The sequence below is a fragment of the Mchenga conophoros genome, linkage group LG18 (assembly GCF_057382185.1).
Source record: "Mchenga conophoros isolate Kocher_MC1m ecotype Shallow Benthic linkage group LG18, M_conophoros_male_GT1.1, whole genome shotgun sequence".
NCBI lineage: Eukaryota > Metazoa > Chordata > Actinopteri > Cichliformes > Cichlidae > Mchenga > Mchenga conophoros.
In genome coordinates, this window is record NC_140543.1 from 27,005,222 (window position 1) to 27,028,494 (window position 23,273).

General features: G+C 42.3%; 1 protein-coding gene and 1 long non-coding RNA gene across 4 annotated transcripts; one reads left to right on the forward strand and one right to left on the reverse strand.

Annotated features, from left to right (window-relative positions):
- Window positions 1–218: 218 nt before the first annotated feature.
- Window positions 219–22,932, forward strand: dnm3b (dynamin 3b). 3 transcript variants are annotated; one of them, XM_085255957.1, is made up of 21 exons: window positions 219–539; window positions 1,069–1,395; window positions 3,253–3,326; window positions 3,613–3,762; window positions 4,732–4,935; window positions 7,052–7,150; window positions 7,379–7,539; window positions 7,919–8,061; window positions 8,208–8,343; window positions 8,976–9,043; window positions 9,684–9,822; window positions 9,971–10,057; window positions 11,199–11,269; window positions 11,462–11,516; window positions 13,088–13,201; window positions 17,039–17,148; window positions 18,574–18,688; window positions 19,288–19,452; window positions 19,602–19,837; window positions 19,939–20,112; window positions 21,263–22,932. In XM_085255957.1, exons 2-21 carry the CDS (start codon window positions 1,235–1,237, stop codon window positions 21,276–21,278), a joined length of 2,478 nt encoding a protein of 825 aa, XP_085112083.1. In that variant the 5' UTR covers window positions 219–539; window positions 1,069–1,234; the 3' UTR covers window positions 21,279–22,932. The 3 variants fall into 3 exon arrangements, with proteins under 3 accessions (XP_085112083.1, XP_085112081.1, XP_085112082.1); XM_085255955.1 differs by having other exon boundaries at window positions 220–539; window positions 21,236–22,932; XM_085255956.1 differs by having other exon boundaries at window positions 220–539; window positions 1,230–1,395; window positions 21,236–22,932.
- LOC146554023 (uncharacterized) lies at window positions 9,539–16,796 on the reverse strand. The gene is made up of 3 exons (XR_014889638.1): window positions 16,140–16,796; window positions 11,409–11,596; window positions 9,539–10,510 (listed from the first exon to the last, which is right to left on the reverse strand). It is a non-coding gene; the product is annotated as an uncharacterized LOC146554023 (long non-coding RNA).
- Window positions 22,933–23,273: the final 341 nt, after the last annotated feature.

Sequence of the window (23,273 nt, forward strand, 5' to 3'; positions counted from 1 at the left end):
TTTCGGCTGCTACTGCGGGGATCTGCAGGAGCGCATTCACCTCTTCTGTTGCAGCGATGCGCAGCCGTGCCGCATGAGTCACAGCGGCAGAAACGGCACGGATGTAAACAGGGGGCGGGCTCAGGTAGGCCTAACCTGTACTCGCCCAGCCAATAGGGAGCCGCGTTTCTCTGCCTCGGCTTCAATCTCGAGATTTCTATTGGTCCTCCGAAGCGTCGATAGCCTCTGACAGCTTCGCAATTACACCGCGGAAAAAAAGAGGAGCGAGAGAGCGAGGGGAAAATGATTAATCTGTCAAAGGCAAATTTGGGATCGGGATGAGAGCTCTGACATCCAGCCGAGCGTAACGCCAGCCCCCGCAGGCGAGCACCATTAATGCACAGGAGTTTCACGCTAAGCCGATGCACCGCCATAGCAGGTGGTGCTCGTATAATCATCCGAGGGTCTTGTGTCACTCGTCTCTGCTGCCTGATCTGCGCCTCGTTTCAGCACTGGACAGCGACCGGGCACTGAAAACACCGAGGGAATCCTGAGGCGGGGTAAATGTCACAGCCGCACAATAGTTTACCACAATCTTGGCATCAATCCCGTGCTGCATATTTTTTTTTTCTACTGGTAGCTGTTTTCTATTGCGATATCACCGTATGCGTGTGTGTCCTCTCGCCGCGAAGGATGCTTTGTTGTGCCGTTTGTTAAAGCGTGATTCGTGTTTGATTTGTCAAGCCTCCCGGAGCACGGGACTGCGCACGGTGGCGATATGGAGCTCACCGAATGCCCTTGAAAGTGTAGCCTTCATGTGTGTGTGTGTCGCTGTGATTGTGTGTTTTTGTGTCAAAGGGAAATAGAAATAGAGAGAAATAGTGGGGGGGAAGAGAAAAGGAGAGAGGGGAGGGGGGCTGTGGTGGTTGGAAGCAACTGCGCAATTGTCTCAATTGTCTGTCCCTATCTGTTCACATCTCCTCTCTGCGCCTCTCTCTCTCTCTCTCTCTCTCGCTCTTTTTCCCGCTGTATGTTTCCTTCTTGGCCTCTCTCTTGTCCGCTCTCTCTCTCTCTCCGCTGCTTCCACAGTCGGTCCGACCCTCGCTTGGCTCGGGGCAATGCGCGCCTAGATGACTTCACTACATCAACAAGCACCGCGGTAGTCCTGGACTAATATAGCAGAGCCACATCTTTTCCCCCTCATCTCTCCTCCTCCTCCTGCTCTCTCTCTCAATTCCTTCCGTCTAAAGGCACCATGGGAAACCGTGGCATGGAGGAGCTGATCCCGCTGGTCAACAAGCTGCAGGATGCCTTCAGCTCCATCGGCCAGGCCTGCAACCTAGACCTGCCGCAGATCGCAGTGGTCGGAGGCCAGAGTGCAGGAAAGAGCTCTGTGCTGGAGAACTTTGTAGGCAGGTAAAATTGACAAACAGAAATAGGATAATCCCTTCTCACTTTAACCTTGAGGATGACATAAGAGATTGGCCCCATAGAGTTCAGACCATCTTTCCCCTGCTTTAAGTCACAGTTGAAGCACCTTAAGGCGAGCAGATTCAGTCACTTTCTGTGCTGCTGTTTTATTTTCTCTTTTTTTTGGTACCACATATCCATATCTTGTGACCGCCAACAGGGGATGGAGGCTTTATTTGGGTTACAGCAGCACCTTTGGGGATTTTGGCCCAATCAGCACCAGCTGCAGGAGGCCACCTCACAACCCTAAAAATAATAACCGCTGCTTTTCCGTGAACCATGTACTGATGGCGTTATGTTCGGATGTTGTGTAAAATGCAGATTGCTGCATGTAACCTTTATAAAAGCACCATCCTACTGTTCATGCAGAGGTGTCAGCTCCCACTTCTCCAAACACATGAATATTCATAATTTTTTCACCCTTGATTTATATATCTGGGTTGTTGTTGTTTTTTCCAACTCCATAAGCAGCAAGCAGTGAATCTGAAAATGAGAAATACATCCAGGCTCCACAATGACATTTTTTCCTGCTGTCCAGTAGCTACTAGTGTGTTATCTGCTACAAGAATCTCACTATTCTCAGACAATAATGTGTTGCCATGGTTTCTTTATAACCATGCATTTTAAAGAGATTGGGGACCTTTTAATTGACAGCTAATTATAGCGTCCCTCAGTTGTCTATTAATAGAGAGACGTACTAATCGTATATTCTCTAAATTTGATGAGAACTTTGCTTTTTAAATCGATTAGGGATCCCGTCACGTGTCCGTTTTAAGGGGAGAAGTCCACTGCTCTGTCTGCAAAACAAGCTGTTGGCCGTGATGATTTCTGTGTCTCTGGAAAGAATACCAGCGGGGTTATTGGAGCTATGCTCAGATTCCAGACACTCGAAAGCATACATTACAGCATATAGTGTCGACATTTACTTTTAGATGAGAATATTTTACATGCAGGGAGGGTCTATTAAAAGATGCCATTTCATTACTACTGTTTTTGAAGCTTGAACCACACTACATACTTGAAAGTCAGTCGTTATCTGCTGCACCCATTCTGGCCACTCTTTTAAAGCCTGCCTGTCAGTGTTTATGGAGGTGCACAACTAAAATGCCATTAGCTTGAATGTCTTTGTAACCACATATTGCATGTTCTTACAAGCACGCAGTTCCAGATGGATGCATTGATTTAGTTCTGTTTCAGCCCTCATTTAGAGTCGTGATGCTGAGTAACGGTCCATCTGTCCAGCACTGGCTCTGCACAGCGCTGAATGGACAAGTAGTGGGCTTTTAAAAAAAGGAAAAACAACTCACCCACTTTAGGGACTTCTGAGGGTCAATATGTGTTAATAAGGTTCTTGAAACAGACCTTAAAGCATAAGAGGCAGGCTGATAGGTGTGTGGCATGCCTGCATGTGCAAGTCACTATTTTAAACTGGGAGAGCTCGCCGTCAGCGATGCAGCTCTCTATTCTGACCTGTTGTTTATCGGGTCAGGTTGTTCTTTACTGTTAGAGTTATTGTGTTGCAGTAGCAGCAGCTGAAAGCCACAGGACATGTTTTAAAATGGCCCCTTTTCCCCCACTTGTTTTGAAATGGCCTACAGCAGACTACACGAATGACACTGAAAGCTTTATGCTAGCTGTCATGCCATCGTAACTGGTGTAATTATAAGAAATTTGCCTTCCAAGGCTTCAAAAGTAGAAGCTGTAAATAACATTATCATTATGCTATCTATAGCCTTTCTTGGAAAGAGGTTTACATTTGCTGCGGTTTGATGTAATGAGTTTTGATTGGCTGTCTGTCCTCAGGGACTTTCTGCCCCGTGGATCTGGCATTGTCACCCGCAGGCCCCTGGTTCTGCAGCTTATCAACTCTTCTGCAGGTGGGTGCACACAGCCACACACCCACACTTGCTAGCATGCAAACACACATGCTCTTACACACACACACATACACACACACACACACACACACACACACACACACACACACACACACGAAACACACAAATGCAGCCTCCTCCTCTCTCCTTTTAAAATGGTACTGCTTTTTTTTCCCTCTCTCTCTGGCTTTTATTCCCTCCCGCTCTGGCATTATTTTCCACTCAGACACATGCAGCACAGCCATTACTAATCTCTGTTATATGCTCTCCATTTTCATCCTCTCAGAATGGGCTGAATTCCTCCACTGCAAAGGGAAAAAGTTCACAGACTTCGACGAGGTTCGCCAGGAGATCGAGGGAGAGACGGACCGTGTCACGGGGGCCAACAAAGGCATATCTCCCGTCCCCATCAACCTGCGGGTTTACTCCCCTAATGGTGCGAAAGGAATAACTCACCTTTTTCCTCTTTTTACTGCCAAGTGCCAGTATGCAGTAACACTTTTGAATCAAACTAGAACGTGAAAAGCTGTGAGTCATCATACTCTCGCTCCTCGTTTGAATAGTTGGCAGATAGACTCTTTAAAAACTGGGTCATTAGAAACAAAGAAGATAGTTTTGCTTGTGAAGTTATTGTGCTGGATATGAATGAGTTTTGATGATGTGAAAGGCAGGCAGGCAACCAGATCATTTAAAGGCTCTGTGTTGATATGGTTGCATAGCATATTCCGTTGTGCTGCCCTCAGATTGTTTGTGCTATTAAGAAGAGGCATTTTTTATAGCCATATAAGTCACAGAATTAAAGGGATATGAAATAATAGACTAGCCAATTCAGCTTCCCACCTTCTGTGACCTTCTGTCAAACTGATAATGTGGATTGTCTTTCATTTTAAAAACTAATAGCATCATCTACCTGCCTTGAAATGCTGAGAGATGGCTGGCTTACCGACTAAGACTTTTATTTCATAGCACTTTATTTACCTGTTTAGTCGTCAATGGAAGTTGTTCTCCCACTGTATCTGCTTCACAGAACTTTATTGCTGCAAAAATGACTACTCATATTATTATAAAGCTTTAACCACAGATGATACACTTTAAAAAAAGCTAATTTTAAGCTGGAAATGTGAAACTGGTGATAACTTATGAGGTAAAACTAGCTTGCAGTTAGTAAAAGCGTGCATAGCTGTGTATTTACTCATTTAACCTTTAGCTGTTTGCTCTAATTTGCTGATTTAAATTATGGTATCTCAGAGCCGCCTACATATTTATGCACTGTTGAACAGTTGAACAGACAGAATCTAGCCAAATGTTCTAGTTATCAACCACCATAGTTAAATGAATGTTGGACTAGCTGCACATCACAGAAATGTCAAACCAGTTCTTACATTGCATTCCTCTGATTGTGCAGTATTGAACCTGACTCTCATCGACCTTCCGGGGATCACTAAGGTGCCAGTCGGAGACCAGCCCGCGGACATCGAGCAACAGATCAGGGATATGATCATGCAGTTCATCACCAGAGAGAGCTGCTTGATCCTGGCCGTCACTCCGGCCAACACTGACCTGGCCAACTCTGATGCCCTGAAACTGGCGAAGGATGTGGACCCCCAGGGTAAGGCAAGGATGCTGGGGTAAGCACCAGATATTGGGAATAAAAGAGGCTGTAGCAAGGATGTAGAATGAGAAACTGAAGGAAATGAAGTCAGTACACAGTGGCTTTGTGGTTACTGGGCCAGCCTCAGTAAGACTTTAAATCTCTGTCAGCTGCAGGGTGGGTGCTCAGTGTCTGACCTTGTGCTTTGACTGCTCTGAATGTGGAAGCAGAATTTCCCTGTAGGGAATGATCAAGTGTCACATTTTTATTAGAAACGAGGGTCTGAGAGAAGAGGAGAGTGGAGATGAGGAATGCACAAATCAAATGATAAACAAGGAAAGGGAAAGAAAACGAATGTCTTAACTTGTGTGGAAATAAAGATAGGCAGATAAGTTGGGGGTAAGAAAAAGCTGCATGAGATGAATAGAAATGATAAGAAAAGAGAAAAGAATCCACCTAACTGAACAGTTTGACCTTCAGACAGGAGACGAAAATACACAAGTGGACAAGAGGGTGAAATAGCCAAAAAGAGGACTTGAACAAAATAACCTTGTGTGAAAGACGAATTATATCAGACAAGAAAAGTGAGGTGAAGGAATACAGGAGGTAAGCAGAAACAGAGAAAGGATGCTTTAGAATAGAGAAAAGAAGAACAAAGCGTGGAAAAAGGGAAGCAATAAAATACAGCAAGAGCTGGATGCAAAGCTGGATTAAGGCCCAGACCTTCATGAGCCCCAAATGGGAACATTTAGTATAATGGACAACAAACAATAAATGTGTAGTTAATTATAAAAGGAAGCAGATGTGTAATATAAGATTTTTTGCTCAGTGTGAGGATTGTATAATTTTACACTGTAAGAAATACAAAAAACAAAATACTCACCAGAGTGGATTTTAAATCAAACAATCTGTGTGTAATTGAAGTGCAAGCTGTGAGCATTAATCTGGTGAGTTTGAAAAAAAAAATATGGCATTGACTGTTTAGTAATTACACCCATTTTTATACAAAGTTTCCCATTTTCAGAGGTTCAAAGGTTTCTTGGTTGACCGACAGCAGTTTCATGGCCATATGAAGTCTGTTCTGTTGTTGTTAGGTAAAATCTTTTGTATTTTATAGCTTTTCACTGACATTTTAAATATGGGGCCCAAAGAAATGTGAGTGCAAGTGAGGAAGGCCATCATTTTGCCTGAAAAACCTGAGAGATATCATAAACCGTTAATATTATCAAGGTTTACAATCTAGAAACACCTTAATTAATGGAAATACATGGTGCAAACCACGAGTTACACTCAAGAAGACCAGATTAGCCAGAAAACAGATCTGGAAAAAAGTTCTTTGGGCAGATGAGAGCAAGATTGCTTTGCACCAGAAAGATGAGAGGAGACAAACAGGAGAAGGAGAGCTCATGATCTGAAGGATACCACGTTATCTGTCAGACATGGTGATGGTAGCGTTATGACATGGACATGTATGGCTGTGGAACTGGGTCACTAGTGTTTATCGATCATGTGACTGCTGATAGAAGCAGCAGGATGACGTGTGAGGAGTGCTGTCGCTGCAAAACTGATCAGACAGTGGTTCACAGTGCAAATGGATAATGAGCCAAGCATACTGCAAAAGCAATTCAAAGACTTCTCAAGGAAAAGGAATATTCTTCAATGGCAAAATCGGATCCCATCCCAATAGAGCATGCGTTTGCGCTACTGAAGACAAAACTGAAGGCAGAGAGACCCACAAAAAAAGCCTAGATGGGCATCTTAAGGGGGTAAACATAGCATATGTTGACGTTTATGGGTTCTAGACTTCAGGCAGTCACTAAATGCGAAGGAGTTTCTTTCAAGTATAGAAAACAGTTCTTATATTTAAAATAATACAAGTATTTTATCAGAAATGGCTGGAATTCCTAAACGGTTAAAGCAAAATTTTTGTTAAACCCCTTGAATTAAAGTTGAAAGTCTGCACTTCAGTCGCATCCATACTGTTTGATTTAAAAGCAGGCAAAACTGCAAAAAATTTAATTCTAATCTAATTCTGTGCTTAAAAAGAGTAACCCAAAACCTTTAAAAGAAACTAGTGTTTCCTAATGACTATCACTTCCTTTCCCATTGTACGTCTTTTTGATGCCCTTTCCAGGTCTGAGGACTATTGGAGTGATCACCAAATTGGATTTGATGGATGAGGGCACAGACGCCCGTGATGTCCTGGAGAACAAATTGCTTCCACTTCGGAGAGGTGTGTGTTTGTTTTATTGCGATGTAGCCAGCTTCTATTTGGCTCTTGCCATTTCTCTTCTCCTACAGTTCCTCCGCTCTGAAAACTTCAATCTGTGTTCTTGTTCTCAGAGTCAAATGTCTGTCCAGGTTTTACCTGCTTTCACATCCATTCTCTCATTATTTTACTCGTGTAGTTGCTACTAAGATTCTCGTTTTTTTTTTTATATTCGTCTTTGTTCGCTCCCAGGGTACATCGGAGTGGTGAATCGCAGTCAGAAGGATATTGATGGAAGGAAGGACATTAAGGCAGCTTTAGAAGCCGAGAGGAAGTTTTTTTTGTCCCACCCAGCATACAGGCACATGGCTGAGAAAATGGGCACTCCACGCCTGCAGAAAATGCTCAACCAGGTGATCACAGGTTCCCCACCAATGCTTCTCCACCATATACTTTACATAATTAATAAGAGGGCGGCCTACTTTTTTTTTATTGTTGGCTTCCATTATACAGCATATCAGTGTGGGTGATATAAGACTGTAAGTAGATGGAAAACACACTCACGCTTTCTAGCTCAGCTCCTAATAATTTATCATTTACTGGAGGAAACATTTCACATTTTCATTCTGCAGTGTAACTGAATGAGTGTTTGGCTAAATCCTCCTTGATTACAGTAAAATAAACAGTCCTGACTGTAATTATTCTGTATTGCAAAAAATGGCAAATATGTAAGAATTATCAATGAAACCATGATTTTAATGCGTTTCATATGGTGGCTTTGTGTCTCTAAAGCAACTTACCAACCACATCCGGGACACCCTGCCAGCTTTCCGCAGCAAGCTGCAGTCCCAGCTGTTGGCTCTGGATAAAGAGGCAGAGGAATACCGGGGATACCGACCCGATGACCCGTCTCGCAAAACCAAGCAGCTGCTGCAGTCAGTACCCCATTTTTCCCACGGACAAAGCATTCAGATTCGATTTTGCTGGCAGAAAATGTGTTTGCTGCAGAAATCCTACCATATATTGAATATGATGAATCATCGTTGATTTATTTTGAGGTTTTCCATTTTTCATGTTACAGGATGGTGCAGCAGTTCTCCGTGGACTTTGAGAAGAGAATTGAGGGTTCAGGGGACCAGGTGGACACAGTGGAGTTGTCTGGTGGAGCAAAAATCAACCGCATCTTTCATGAGCGTTTCCCCTTTGAGTTGGTCAAGGTGATATACTGAAGTTAAAACGAAATGCAATCACTGGGGTCACATTTAACACAGTCTCACAGCCAGGATTTTAAAATGACACAGATACTTAGATGAAAGCTTTAAAACAACATTATATGGCAGTTGTTTGATTAAATAGGATGGTGTAGCTTTCTTTTTTTTTTAGCCCCAATCCTCCCTGTGCATTTTCAGATGAGGGCATGTCATAAGTTGTAGCTTTGGCCTATTTGTACATATTAGTACCTAATGACATAAAACTCCACCTTCTGTTGTTTCGTGAATCTGGAACAGCAGAAACAGTGACACCCCTCGTTTTTTTTCTTTCTCATTTTAACCAAATGTAAGTTTTGAAGAATGTATATGACTAAAGTACATCATTTCTTCCTTTGTTTTCCTCCTCTGCTTCCTCCCTATTCTTCATGCACACTGTAATTCCATCCTTTATTCTCTATTGTGATTTTCTTTTGAATGATCCTCAAATAGCCTCACCATTAGCGATGTTTCTTCACACTCCGAGTGCAGAATGTTCTTTCTCTTTAATCTTTCAGCATGAAGAGCTCTTGCAGTCTTCCCGCTGTCCCATCCATTACATTTGTTCAGTTCTTTCATTTCTTCCTCTCTGTTCTCCGCAGATGGAGTGTGATGAGAAGGAGATGCGTCGCGAGATCAGTTATGCCATCAAGAACATCCACGGTATCAGGTAGGGTTTTGTCTATCAGGCGAGAATATGATATTGCCTAAACTAGTCTATGTTCCAACAATACCTTGTACAGGCCCACATCAACTTGCCAAAAGTAGTTCATGCCAGTTTTTCAAGCTCAAGCATCCAGTTCCTCAAACATTTTGAGCCTGTGCTCTGCTACTGCTCACAGCTTTCTGGCTGTGGCCACAGATATTCATTCTGGTATGGTGAGAAATTACCAGCATTGAGCTTGGTTTGTGAAAAGGCCTGAAAGTATAAAGTTTGTATGAGTATTTATGAACTGGGGTGGAGCAGGCCTTTTCTTTTATTATGTTCAGTTCTGACTATGTGTGTTTCTATATTGATTCACAGTGGTTAGCCACTGGAACCAAAAAAAATGCCACCCAAGCAAGAGAAAATCTGACATTTAAGACACCACCACATTTTGAGCCTGAATTCCTTCCAAAAACAAAAACAGGTCTGCAGTGACTCACGTCAGTAGAAGATGGTGATCTATTTATTTTCAGAACCACATGTGAAGGCTGTGGTTACATCTAGCTGAATCAAAACACAAATCAAAAGCAGGAATATATGTGGAACCAAAACATGTGTTACTAATGTTCATCATCTCTTTTCTTGCACTCTTCGTGGGATTCAGGACTGGACTTTTCACCCCAGACATGGCATTTGAAGCCATCGTGAAGAAGCAGGTCATAAAGCTGAAGGAGCCTTGTGTCAAGTGTGTGGACATGGTCATCCAGGAGCTGATTAACACCGTACGCCAGTGTTCTAACAAGGTAGCGCTTCTGCTCATTGGCTTTGTTGTACTGGAACAATATTACCAGACTGATGTTTCGGGTTTTCATCTAAAGTTTTTCATTATTTATGATATTATTTCACATTCATTATGTAGAAGGAGTCATAAGCTGTTTACTATGTTTTCAGCTGGAATGCTTCCCCATGCTGCGTGAGGAAACTGAGAGAATTGTCACGTCTCACATCCGAGACAGAGAGAGTCGGGCCAAGGATCAGGTTTGTTTTGTTACTGTTTAGTAACAACTCAAAGGCAACAAACAAAACAAATATAAAAAAATAGCAAAGATTATCTCACAATTTTTCCAAAACTTGTCACTTGTGTACAAATGGCACACTTTGGCTTTATGTTCTGGATAGCGCCAAGCTAGCTGTTTCTCTGTTTATATTCTTCATGCTAACATAGGCTAACCCGGCTACTGCTCAAGCTAGCGAGCATCAACGAGTCTTTTGAGGCACTTTAGTGCAAATATTTGACAATAATATGACAGATTATTAAGTGTTGCTTCACATGCTCTGGTTTTTAGTGAGTAAATTTTTAGCTGTCACTATATTAGTACACTATAATACTATGAGATTACTTAGCACTAATTAGCAAGTAGCTGTGTCTCTGTTGTGTCAATACAACCTACACCTTAGCACTCCATCTTTCCCCCCGAACATGGTCTTTTCCTGAGAAGAAAGAAACCAACATGGACAAATATTAAAATTTGACACTGCTAAACAAACAGAATAAAAGATGGGTGTAAGCTACCATTATCTCACTGCTTCTTTCTGAAGTTTTTGAGAGCTTCTACTGTCAACATCTTCAAAATAATTTAATGTAATATACAAAATAGATAAATAAAATAAATCAAATCTTTGCAAAATAATAGATATGACAATTTGACCTGTGAAACTGCATGTTCATAGGCTAATAACACATGATTGACACATTGTTAAGTCAATGACAGTGCAGTTTCATACAGATAATCTAATACTTTGAAACACAATGATAAAGATTCAATTTTGTTTTATTCAACATGAACCAAAATGAGTGACTGAGATCACAAACTGAACAGGTCAGTGTTTACATCAAAAAGCTGTTTCCCTATAGATTTCTATAGGATTGGAAGTTACTTGCAACCAGTGCAGGTTTAAGGCACTTCAGCATTGACTTCATTTTTCCAACCCAGAAGTCACATTTGTGTGTCATACTGTCTATGATTCATAACAGGGTTTCACAAACCAGTTGACACACTGGATATATGTCCATTTTTTTAAAGTACAGAAAAAAGTGAGGTCTTAATGCTGCTTGTCCAACTAAAGAAAGTCAATGCGAATATTTTACCCAAATTCACACATTGATTTTCATTTCCAGGTTCTGCTGTTGATTGACATCCAGCTCTCTTACATCAACACTAACCACGAAGACTTCATTGGATTTGCTAAGTAAAGAGTCAATCCCTCAACTTAGCTCTACTATGATGCATTCTTTAATACTGCTCATGTCAGGCTAGTAAAAACAAATGCTTAGAAACTCCTCTTTTACCCCATCATGTTTGTCACCTTCTATTTTCTCTGTGTTTACCTCTCATCTCCGCATCGCCCTTCCATCTCTGTTTTGTTGCTTCTGGGCGGCAGCGCGCAGCAGAGGAGCAGTCAGACTAATAAGAGCCAGAGTTCAGCAGGCAATCAGGTGAGCATTTGTCACGTCTCGTGTGTCAAACAGTGGAGGTCGAGGGAGTACTGCACACCCACACAGCGGCAAGATGGCTACTGCAAAGAAAATACAAAGAGCTGAAATGAAAGAGATCTTGTGCAAAGCACTCTCTTTCATTTGAGTAAATCTTATGCATTGCACAAACATTATGTTATATGCATTTTACCTTTGCATTGTTTTTTTAGATTATGTTATTACTTATTTCTCCCTTTCGTCATGCATGTTGTATTATGTTTTAATTGGGCACCAACTTTGAACAGTGTGTTTTATTTTGATCTCTTTATTTCTTTATTTTTATTTGCTTCCAGTAGCCTTAGTGAAAGAATCTCTTGGGTTCTGTTACTTTTTGCCACCATCATCACTGGTGTTGTTGTTGTTGAGACATTTCCCTTTGTTTGAACCCCTCCTGTGTCATCAAGGTGCCACTTTGCATTTCATCCCCATCCCTTAGTGAGAATCTCAGCTGCCCTCTTAGCTGGGTGTCTGTTGGTGAGTATCGCTCATTGTGGGTTATGGTTTGCAATGTAATTTGTGCCTGCAGTAACAACTCAGCCCATTGTGTGGTGCTCTCCAGCACTGCTACATAAAAGAAAACATTTTCCCCTCATTTTCCACTCTGACAGGTAAAGAATGCTAATTGGCTGTGTACACTTCTGTTGGCCAGAGGCTCAACAGAGGGTCAACTTTAAAACAAGTTGCATTAGAAAATTTGCCTTTTTTTTTAGTGCCACATGGTGTCTAAAACCCCCACATCCCTTCCTGTTGTAGGCCTCCTCTCCTCCTGCATCAGGCCTGATCGTAAGAGTTTTCTTTAATAAATGTGTGCTTTCTAACACCGCCTACACCCACCAAGGCCCACAGACTACAGGGGGTTACCAGCTAAACATGTAATAGTGAAAATGTGCTTTTGGCATGGCTGTTAAAGTAAATCTCTAAGATAAGATAAGAAGCGTAAAAAAAAGATTTCTTTTTGGTGTCCTGGGATGCTTTCAGCTACAAAGCAGCTCTCTCATTTGGGCCTAAGACACAAAGGCTTTGTAATGATTCGGGTAACCTCCTTTGTGAGTCTTAGGCGGTGTAAGACTGACAGTAATCTAACCTAATAATCACTTGGCACTGTGCCCTCTGGCCTGTTTATGTAGGGCTTGTAGGGTTAATACACCACAGGAGACACACACACACACTCTGTGTGCTTGAAGCACTAAACACGGCGGTCACTTAACCAGCTAACACGGGCCTCTGCTTGTGGCATTGTGAGCACAGTGAATGAGATCGCACTGACACACAGTCACACGCTCGGCTCTGCCGTGAGTCACAAAGACACACCTAACCTGACCTTCACACGCATTTCATCGCAAGTCATGCTTTGGGTGATTTGCACTAATTTGCGGTGTCCGTCTTGAAAGGCGGAGGAGTCGTTGATCATTAGGACCGTGTCGTTCTCTTTCTTTTACGTGTAGTTTATGTTTTTATTTACTTTTTTGGGGGCAGGGTTTGTCCGTAGATGTCTTCCTGACTTTCTGACCTCACCTCCTTCCACCTCACAGGTCATCCGCAAAGGCTGGCTGACTATTAACAATATCAGCATCATGAAGGGAGGAGCCAAGGAGTACTGGTTTGTCCTGACTGCTGAGAGTCTCTCCTGGTTCAAGGATGACGAGGTAGGTTTAAAGCGGCTATGATCAGTATTTTTATACAATGTTATTTCTGTGGCTCAAATGTGCTGTGTGAGGCGTTGGCTGTTGTGATGAGGAGGCCAGGATTTAAGTGTTTGGATTCAGTATCCACGATTGTCTCCTTATAGTTAATTAGACTTTTTGACTTTGAATTTTTTGTTTCTTCCTGAAAATACTGATATTATGTCACACGTTTACTATACTGGGATAAAAATAACTAAAACTTAAAGACGCTATGCTGAAAGGAAGGAGCATTCAACTTTCTACATGGATACATGACTCAAATCACTGGTCAAAAAGAATTTTATTTATTTATTTATTTCAGTTATCCTTGAAAATATCAAGTACAGACCAACCAGCAGCAGCACTGGTCTTGTAGCTGAGCACACCATCTGCACCACAAGCCTGCATGAACAGGATGAAGCATTCGGTCCATCCTCCTGGCTTAATCTTGGTGGGCTGATGTCTATCTGCCTGTCTGTGCCTGCTGTACAGGTTGGAGGATATTCTGCACAGCAAGTGTAGATAGGCAGACACACTGCAACTCCCTCAGCCAGTCGGTGTGGTCTCTGCTTGTTTATTGGGCCTCGTTTAGTCTCTTGCTGTGGTACGGCTCCAAAAAGGGGAATGCACAGAGACAATGGCCTTCTCTGCAGCCTTCATTACAACATATGTGCTTCCAATTGGGCGTTCTTTCGACTTATCCCCAGACCGGTCGACTGCTTTTTGTGCATTTTTCAGGCATTGCTGAGCAGCAGATCATCACCGTGATGGAGCAGTTTACTGTATGAGTCACCATTGCGAGGAGTTTTGGCCACATTTCTGTCATTCACTCAGTCTTTCCGTTCATCTTGTGTTTTGTCTCGAATCCCCCCTCAACCCCCCTCATATCTCTCTTTCTTCTCTCCCCACCTCTTTCCTTTGGGAGTTTAGGCATTTGCTTCTTCTTCTTCTTTTGCAAATTTGGAACAGGACCAAATCCCAACCAAATGTTCAATCGCAGACACCCAAAATATATGAAAGCACACTCAGCCCTGAGACCAGCACATGGGGCCGCGCAGCGCCGAGTCCAAAGATTGTCATTTGAGACGTCAGTGTGGTGGTGCAGGAAATTATAGACTCCGCTGGCTTCGCCTTGTATATTTCTGTTTTACACTCTGTGAACTTTCTATAGTCCCAATGCACGTGCACATGCGTGGATGCACATAGACACATCTGCACACTCACCCACTCTCTCCCTCTCTCTCTCTCCCTCTTAATGTGGCTGCCAGTTACTTTGGAACTGCTCGCATTCTTGGCAGGAAAATTATAAGTTTGTAATCCAAACATGAGCCTCCAGTGTTTGCGGTGAAGAGAAACCCCTCGACTCAATATCAGTGCCCTGCTCAACACCCCCCCCCCCTTCCCGCAATTCGACCGACCTTCAACATCCTTACCAATCACTTCATGACAGTCATTTCCTTTAATCCTTCATATGTGTAATGCTTAAATGTGTCACAGTGTGCAAAAGAGCTCCAGCACAAGATCTCAACTTAATAGACGGAACAATCGCTCTTAGCTGAAGCCATATTTATGAGTATAGCTCTCTTTTGTTTTATTTGCGTTATCGCACTTTTCCTATCAGCCTTTAGCATTTAGCGTTCGACACCTTAGAAGTCTACTATAGCTCCTTTGTCCTGTGCCTCACAGTTTTCCAGTCCCATTCTGACCACCCACTGAAATAACTTCCCTGGAGGTGTCTGACTGTATTTTCAAACTCCACTTGATTGATTGGCCCTTCGTTCCTTTGGCTTGTGTTTGATGCTTTGCAGCCACATTCGCTCCTCCTCCTCCTCCTCCCCAATCCCCCCACCCCCACTTCCACAGGACCACATCTTCATCAGAGGCACCAGGCTAGCAGCCTGCACATTTACTCATTCATGCCATAAATTATGCGAGCTTGTGGGTTAAAGCTTCTGATTGGACTGATTCTTTTTTTTTCTTCTTCTTCTTTTTTTTACACCCTGGTTTTTCAAAGCTGCACTTAGTGTTGGTGATGTTTGGTGATATATGTTTATTCCCCAAAAGAACCGAAAGGAAAGTGGTGAGCGTTAGAGGGCGCTTTGGACAAAATACAGATGATACGGAACAAATACAGACTGCAAAAAGATTCAAAATAGTGAAGAGTGAGGAAGAGGCAAAAGATGCAATAAAAACAAACCCACCCCACACACACACACATGTCAAAGACCTGATATAGAAACAGAGAGAGAGAAAGGGACACAGAAAGACAGACTGACAGAAGAGGGTCCATGCCCAGTCTAACCAATGTGCAGACTACTGTACACCAGTATGACAATGAACAGGTAGTCTGAACACTGGGTGGACGGAGCCGGAATTAGAGCCAGGCCTTGTGCGCTGGTTTTCCTGCTTCCCCAGATGCTTGCGGCTCCGTCGTCCGTGCCCTCCCTTCGCCTCCTCTCCATTTTGGCAGCAAAGGATCCAGCGTGTCGAAAACTTTTCAAAAAAGTTTCTGTCTCATCCGCATTCGTCTCTTTCCCCCCTTTTGGTTTTTGGGTCGCATCTCTCGCTTATTTGTTTTGGTGGGCGTTTAAGCTCGGGGTCCCCTCGCGGTCCGTTTTGGTCACGCCGGCCATGAGGAGTATCCAGCCTTGACGTGGCATATTCGCTCAGACGACCGGGACAGACTGGCTACACGTTCAGGGAGGGGATATTACAAAAAAGAGGGAAAGAGAGAGACGGAGGGTGGGGGGGAGGCAGAGGTGGGGGGAGTGAGTGAGTGAGTGAGAAAGGGAGAGGAAGAGGGAGGGGACCTGTGTGACCATATATGGGTTGTAGTGACCCCTTGGGGAATAGAACACAGAAGGGTCTGCAGAGTTTTCCTGCGTCTTCTTCTCCCGTCCTTATCTCCTTTAATTCTTACCTGCAAGCATCTAGCACCACGTTCCAGACCATCGCGCCAGATGTGGACTTTGTTCTGCAAATCTTTTGTAAATCCACTTCAGCACTCCTTCTTCTCGGTCTTTCTTCCTCCCTCCTTCAGCCGCCATCTCTTTAACTTCTCCCTCCTTCCCTGCTTCCCTGTGTGCTGCTAAGCACTACCAGATGTTGAGTTTTAACGCCAGGCTGTCATTTAATCTCTCTTGCTCCCTCTCTCTCTCCCTCATTCAAAAAAAAGAAAAAAGAAGAAGAAAAATCAGGCAGGAAGTGGGCCCCTCTGGAATGGGAAGGAAAAATATTGAAAAAATATTGAGGGGGAGGGATAAAAGGAAAAAAAAGACAGTTAAGAAAGATGAAGGCTGGGATGAAAAAAATAAAAGATCTGTCACAGCTCCTGCCAGAACCTGTGTGTCCTCCACATCAACACCACTGCTTGAGTGGTGTGTTATCTGGACCTCCTGTGCGATTATATCAGCGTTTTCTCCTTCTTAACCACGACCAGAGTTTCCCCGCCCGACAGCTACCAGCTCTCCACCAGCAAACGCACCGTGAAGAACGACTGTGTCTTGACCCACACTGTAATGACTTCCACATGTGCTCTCCTTCTCCCTTTTTCTTTCTGTTTCTCCCTTCCCACCTACTCACCCCACTGCCCCCCCCCACCCTCTTACCTCCCACTCTCATTTCTCCCCCATTCCTCCTCCCTCCTGTCCCTCCTCTTACTCTTTCAGCTCTTTTTCCTCTCTTACAAAAAAACAAAAAAATGGATGTCACCTTTTCTCTTACCTATGTCACATAATGCTGTTCTTTGCATGGCAGATGAAAATGTTTCGGTTAAAAAAAGTGATTGCGGTACGTACCTTCTGCTTTCCTGGTCCGCAGGAGAAAGAGAAGAAGTACATGCTGCCCCTGGACAACCTGAAGGTGCGCGACGTGGAGAAGAGTTTTATGTCCAGCAAGCACATATTCTGCATCTTTAACACGGAGTCAAGGTCAGCTGAGAGATCTTCAAATATCTGCTTTTTTATTAACCTTTGTAATAGTCGGATTTATAGATGCCTAGAGGAACCAAGACTTATTAGAGCACACGCATGGAGAAGACGGAGGCCTGTGTGTTGAAGCAGAGGCTGAAATGTTTGGGATTATGTTTCTTATAGTGGAGTGTGAATACAGGTTAAGACAAGCTACAAAGATTTAGGTTCGATCCTTCTCAGTTTTTGAAGTTTGACAGTTACATTTGATGTACATTTGGTGCTACGACACACTATCTTTTAGACAGCGCATGTTATAGAAAATTGCCGCAACAAACTGAGGTCCTTGAAGGTCTTGATGTTGCAGTAGTGAGCTGATGTATGTGCAGAGTGCCAAAACACCATCTAGCAAATAAGCATATACATATGTTGATTTGTTCATATTTAAAAAGAGGCTTGGATGTGTCATTTGATTCTGTTCATCAACTGAGCACCACTAACTCTAATCAGAGGCATTCTCAAAGGAATAGATATGAAGAATGTAAAAAATAAAGAAAATGCAACACTGGCAGGCCTAATGCTGCAGAAAGAATTGTTACTTTGATCGTCACAAGCATGGAGAATAAAATAAATAAGTAAAATAAAGAGATTAACATATTTAAGTTACTGCTCAGTGTGTGCTCTCTGCCGCTGTTTATTTTTAACATGATAGCCTCACATTAGAGGTTTGAAACTTTAAACTGCACATTCTTAAATATTAAAGGTGACTCTGTGAGTTCAGACTCTGTTTCATAGCCTAAAAGGAGAAATGGAAATGACTTTAGTTTGTGGCCAGTTAAAGGTGAAGGGAAATTACTTTTATTGATCGAATAATTTTGGCGAGAGATCGCCTTCACATGTACCTGATCAGTTTTCTAAGTTTTGTTCTTGTTAACTTAAAAAATTAGACATTTTTTGCATCGTCATCTGAATTTGATTATGTGCAAATACAGTGACAATGCATAGGGGTGTCAAACAGAAGGCATGAGGGCCAGAATCGGTCTGCCAAATATTCTCATCTGGCCCACTGGACTGCTTTGGCAGATGGGTAGAAGGCATGAATTTTAGACTTTTAACTATAATTTTTATTGGTTTTACAGCTTTTCCAACTGATAAAGACGTCATTCATGACCATTCATATTGCATCAAAGTAAATAAGTAATAGACAAAGCATTAAATGCATTAAATTAAAGTTCCTCTCCCTTTTACTGTCTGCTATAGAAATGTATGATTTTTACAGTGGGTTCAACTTGGCCTTCTGTTTGATACTGTATCAGAAGCAGATTTCAAATTGAGAAATCCAGATTATTTGCTTAATTAAATACACTCTTCTACTTTTTTACATGGGATAGTACAGATTATGAGCTTTGTTCTCGCTTTGTCTCACACATGCTCTCCTGTCCTCAGGAATGTGTATAAGGACAATCGCACCCTGGAGTTGGCCTGCGACTCTCAGGATGATGTGGACAGCTGGAAATCGTCTCTCCTGCGTGCTGGGGTCTATCCTGAGAAGACAATTACGGTTGGAAAAAATTCCATTAATTTAGCTCCTTTCATTTAATTTTTATGTAGAGCCAGTTGCTCAGAGCATGAGGCTTAAGGCAGGTCAGGTTTAAGGTTAGAGTTAATCAAAACATATTTAAAGAAAACTTGAAGTGAACAAAAAGTGATGCAGTTGCAGCAACGAAAAAAATCCAGTAACCCAAATGAGGCAAATACAGAAAGCCAGCAGGAAAAGACACAAGACGGGGAGACAAGACTATGATCAAATATCACATGGATTATTTGCACAGACAAGGCACAGGTGAACTAAATAAAAAAAAAATAATGAGGGCAGGGTGAAGAACAAAGATGTGAAAGGTCACAGAAATCCACATAAGCAACTAACCTTTACAATAAAATGGGAAGGTTACAACTACATACAGGGCAACATGGGAAAAGGAAAACACTCGTGTACACATAACATACGGTGACTTGTGATCCCACATACTATGCTTTAAAGTAAAAAACAAATCCAATATAAAATATACAGAACAAAGCAAAATTATAGAAAATCTGAAGTTAACATGCAAATGTACACTTGCCAGCATGGATCTAAATGCTGCCTTTCTACATCTGCAGGTTGAGAGTGAGAAGACCACTAGCACAGACAACTTCTCCATGGACCCTCAGCTTGAGCGTAAAGTGGAAACCATCCGTAACCTGGTGGACTCTTATATGGCTATAGTCAACAAGTGCATCAGGGACCTCATGCCCAAGACCATCATGCATCTCATGATCAACAATGTAAAAATAAATACTTAAATGTCTTCATTAAATAGGAAACAAAGACAAATTTTCTTTGGTTGTTACTGTATTAAAACAGCAGGACTGTGCTTTTTCTTCATTTTCACAATTATGATTTTCCATCTTCCACTACCTCTTTCTGCCACTAGGTGAAAGACTTCATCAACGCAGAGCTGTTGGCCCAGCTGTACTCTGCCGGTGACCAGAATGCCCTAATGGATGAGTCCCAGGAGCAGGCCCAGAGGAGAGACGAGGTACTGAGAACCCACCAGGCCTTGAAGGAGGCGCTGGCTATCATCGGTGATATCTCCACTTCTACCATTACTGTCCCACTGCCTCCACCTGTTGACACCTCCTGGGTGGGAGGATCTACTGGTGGTCGCAGGTAAAGTAAAATTACAGTACACATGGAGACTGTGGCCATTTGAAATAAAGGCATTTGGTGGTATGACGATATTCTGTTACCGCATATCTTGCCTTGTCCAGGTCTCCTCCTCCCAGCCCCACTGCTCCAAGGAGGATGTCTTCAGGCCAACGTCCAGCTCCCAGAGGGGCCCCGCCACCACCAAACCGCCCAGGACCCCTGGGGCCCTTCAATAACAGTGCTGATAGCCCTCAGGCTCCCAGCCGCCCAAATCGGGCCCCTCCTAGCATCCCAAGGTGAGTACAGTCCTCGCTTCCAGTTCTCTTTTCTTTGTATTAAGTACTCTATTCATTTACTGATTGAATAAAATATGGAATCACCTAGAAATGATCAAATTTGAGAAAAGTAAATCTAGAAACAGGTCTTTATGTGCTCTTTATGAGTTTTATATTTTTCAGCAGCAATCTGCTCTCCCGGGGCTTCTGTAGTAGTCAACTAACAATAGTTGAGCAGTGACCTGAAGTAAATGCCGTTTAATATTAATACAGATTCTTCTGTAAGTCACATGGTATACCTAAAAGTTCAAAAATACACAGATTTTGAAATAAAATGCAATATGAAACTAATTCTCAGGAGAAGGAGGTTTGAGCAAATGTGCATTAGCTTTATGGCAAACACCATGTGGAACGTCCCTCACACTGATCTCACTGGCATTTCTGTATTTTACTGTGAATATGTTAAATGCACTGGTTTCATATCTACTTGTGCGCTCAAAGCAGTTTATACAATATGGCTCATTCATTCATTGACACCCACTCCAACAAGCCCTTTTTTCAATGCTAAAGGGCTTTCTAGCTAACATTCACACACTTGACACAAAGCTACCACCATCCCCATTTACACTAGCTCAGCACAAGGCAGGAAACAGCTAGTACGTAAAGGTTACACAGTTAGCCAGTATAATGTAACACATTATATCTGCTCATATCTGTACAAAAAACCCCAAACTTATGCCAGATATTCTGACTGAGCCAACCAGGCTAGCTTATGCTAGGCTAAGCTAACTTACTGCTAGTAGTAGCTTAATATTTAGCTTACAGAAATGAGCACAGTATAATACAGACTTGTATTTCCCAAAATGACAAACTGCTTCAATAAATAATCTCTACATTCCTCAGATTTTATATTTATTTGGCTTTAGTGTGGAAGACAAAGTTTTTACTTTTTCTTGTTAATTTCCTATTTACATATCTTATTCACGATGTAAAGAAATATATTTTAAATTTGTGTGAACACTAAAGGTTACTCTCTTATCTCGTCTTCCCTTCTCTTCTTTTTTCTTCTCATCTTTTCAAAAATCACCTTATATTCCTGCTCTACGGCACCTCACACCACATAATTACCTATACTTTCCCTAAGTCGGCGGCCCCCTCCATCTCCTACAAGACAAGTCCCTCCATAATCATATAAAGGGATTCCCCATATCCTTATCTCCTTCCCTTATCCATTTCATCCCCCCACTCTTAGCCATGGCTCTGCTGTCCTGGTCTCTTCTTAGTGCTGACACTGAAGTCTTTGACCCCCTTTGACCCTCGATTTCCTGCCAGGTGACGATGTCCATATATTTATGTACAATATGGTACTTGTCTTGTGGTGTATGTGTACGTGTGCTTGTTGCTCGCCTGTGGTCCAGGTTTGCTTAGCAGGTCCACTACCCAGTATCGGTCCCTGGAACCTCTCCCCCGTCCACAAACCCTTTGAGAGTCAACCACCGCCCCCACTTTGCTGCTTCTACATGAAAATACGCTCAGCAGTCGTACTGCCCTACTCATTCCAAAATGCAGCATGGCACATAAGCTGCTTTTATTGCATGGGAGTGTATGTGTGTAGAGTGCGTGCGTGTATGCGTGTTTTGTGCGTATGTATATGGGGGAGGGACTAATTTGCCTATATGTAGGCTGAGTTTGATTTAGTATTGTATTAATTTATTGTATAATGCCCCCTCCCCTCCTAAGTGTTAAATATCAGCTTGATGTTCTCTTAGGAACAGAAGTTGTAACTTAGTATATGTGTGAATATGCATTTTCGTGTGCGGATAACTATGTGTATGTGCGTGTGTATGGGCGTGCGGGAACACGTGAGCATGTGCCGTCTGTCTGCACGTTTGTTGGCGTTTCAGTTTCTATTTGTTTTCATGGTCAAAGCTGTTAATGATGAATCAAAAAACCCTCCGGGGTCAATTTTAATGTTGGACTTTTGTGAGTTGTTCCTGTGTTGTAGTAGCAGCCATACACACATAGCAAGGCTGAGGAGCACCTTCAGTATTCTCTCTATATAGAAAACAGCCTCAATACTGCATTTAACCTCGTCATAGGTGTCCACCTGTGCTGTAACAATGGTCAAATTGTGACCCTTGCAGCCTTAAGCTTCGATGCAGACGCTGACAGTAAGATGAAAAGAGAAAGAATACCTATTTTAACGTGGCAGAACACACGTTCATCCATTAACAAAGAAAGGACATGTTCTTACATGTTTCCATTTAGCCTTTTTCTCAGGTTCGAAACATGCGACTCCATGCATATCATGACTAGCATTCCTATTTTCAAACTCTTCTAGTCTCTTCCGTTTTACTCGCAATCACTTAAGCTGGCTGGTCAGCGTTTGTATCAGCGCTCAAGGTTGTATTGTCAACGTATAAGTGCTTCTCTGTCAGTTTGTTATTGTGTATGTGGGCCTAAACTGTGTTCTAATGTATATAAAGTAGGTAATGATAAGGAGATACTGTACCTGTGGACTATAAAGACCTCATCAAGGATCCTAGCGCTTTAATCGTTCTCTCTCGTGTCTCTACTCACTAAATGCTCCCTTCTCTCTAATTTAGACTGCCTTACCGGCATGAACTACAATTCTGTATTGCCAAAGCTAAATGTAGAAGGGGATAGGTAAAGGTAATTAATAAAAGATAAATCTGCTGATGACCAACAGCAAAACGGTTCCATTTGTAGTGAAATTGCATTGTTTAGCAGAGGGCGTACTGTTAAATTGGGGAAATGCATCAGTTGTTATTTTCTGTGTCTCTGTATCTCTCCTCAATAAACTTCTCCCTCATAATGTCACACTTTGCCAGACTCTTTATTGTTTCATTCACAGGATTTTGGACTTGTATTTCTATGCAGGTTTAAAAATTTTATGTGATTATTGCTACAATTAGTATCTTATTATTACTTTAACTTCAAAAATATTTGATTCAAACTTTTTGGTTAGAAGATGACACTTTTAGTGAAAGAAGGACTTAAGAGAAGGGGTTCACCTGAAGAAACAGGATGAGCACACAACCGTAAAATGAACAGAAATGAAACTCCTGTTGTAAAGCTTTGTAAAATGTAAATAAAAGCACAAATTAATCACTTTCCAAAAGAGGAAAGGGACAAAAAAACTGAAAAAGTTGTATAATGCT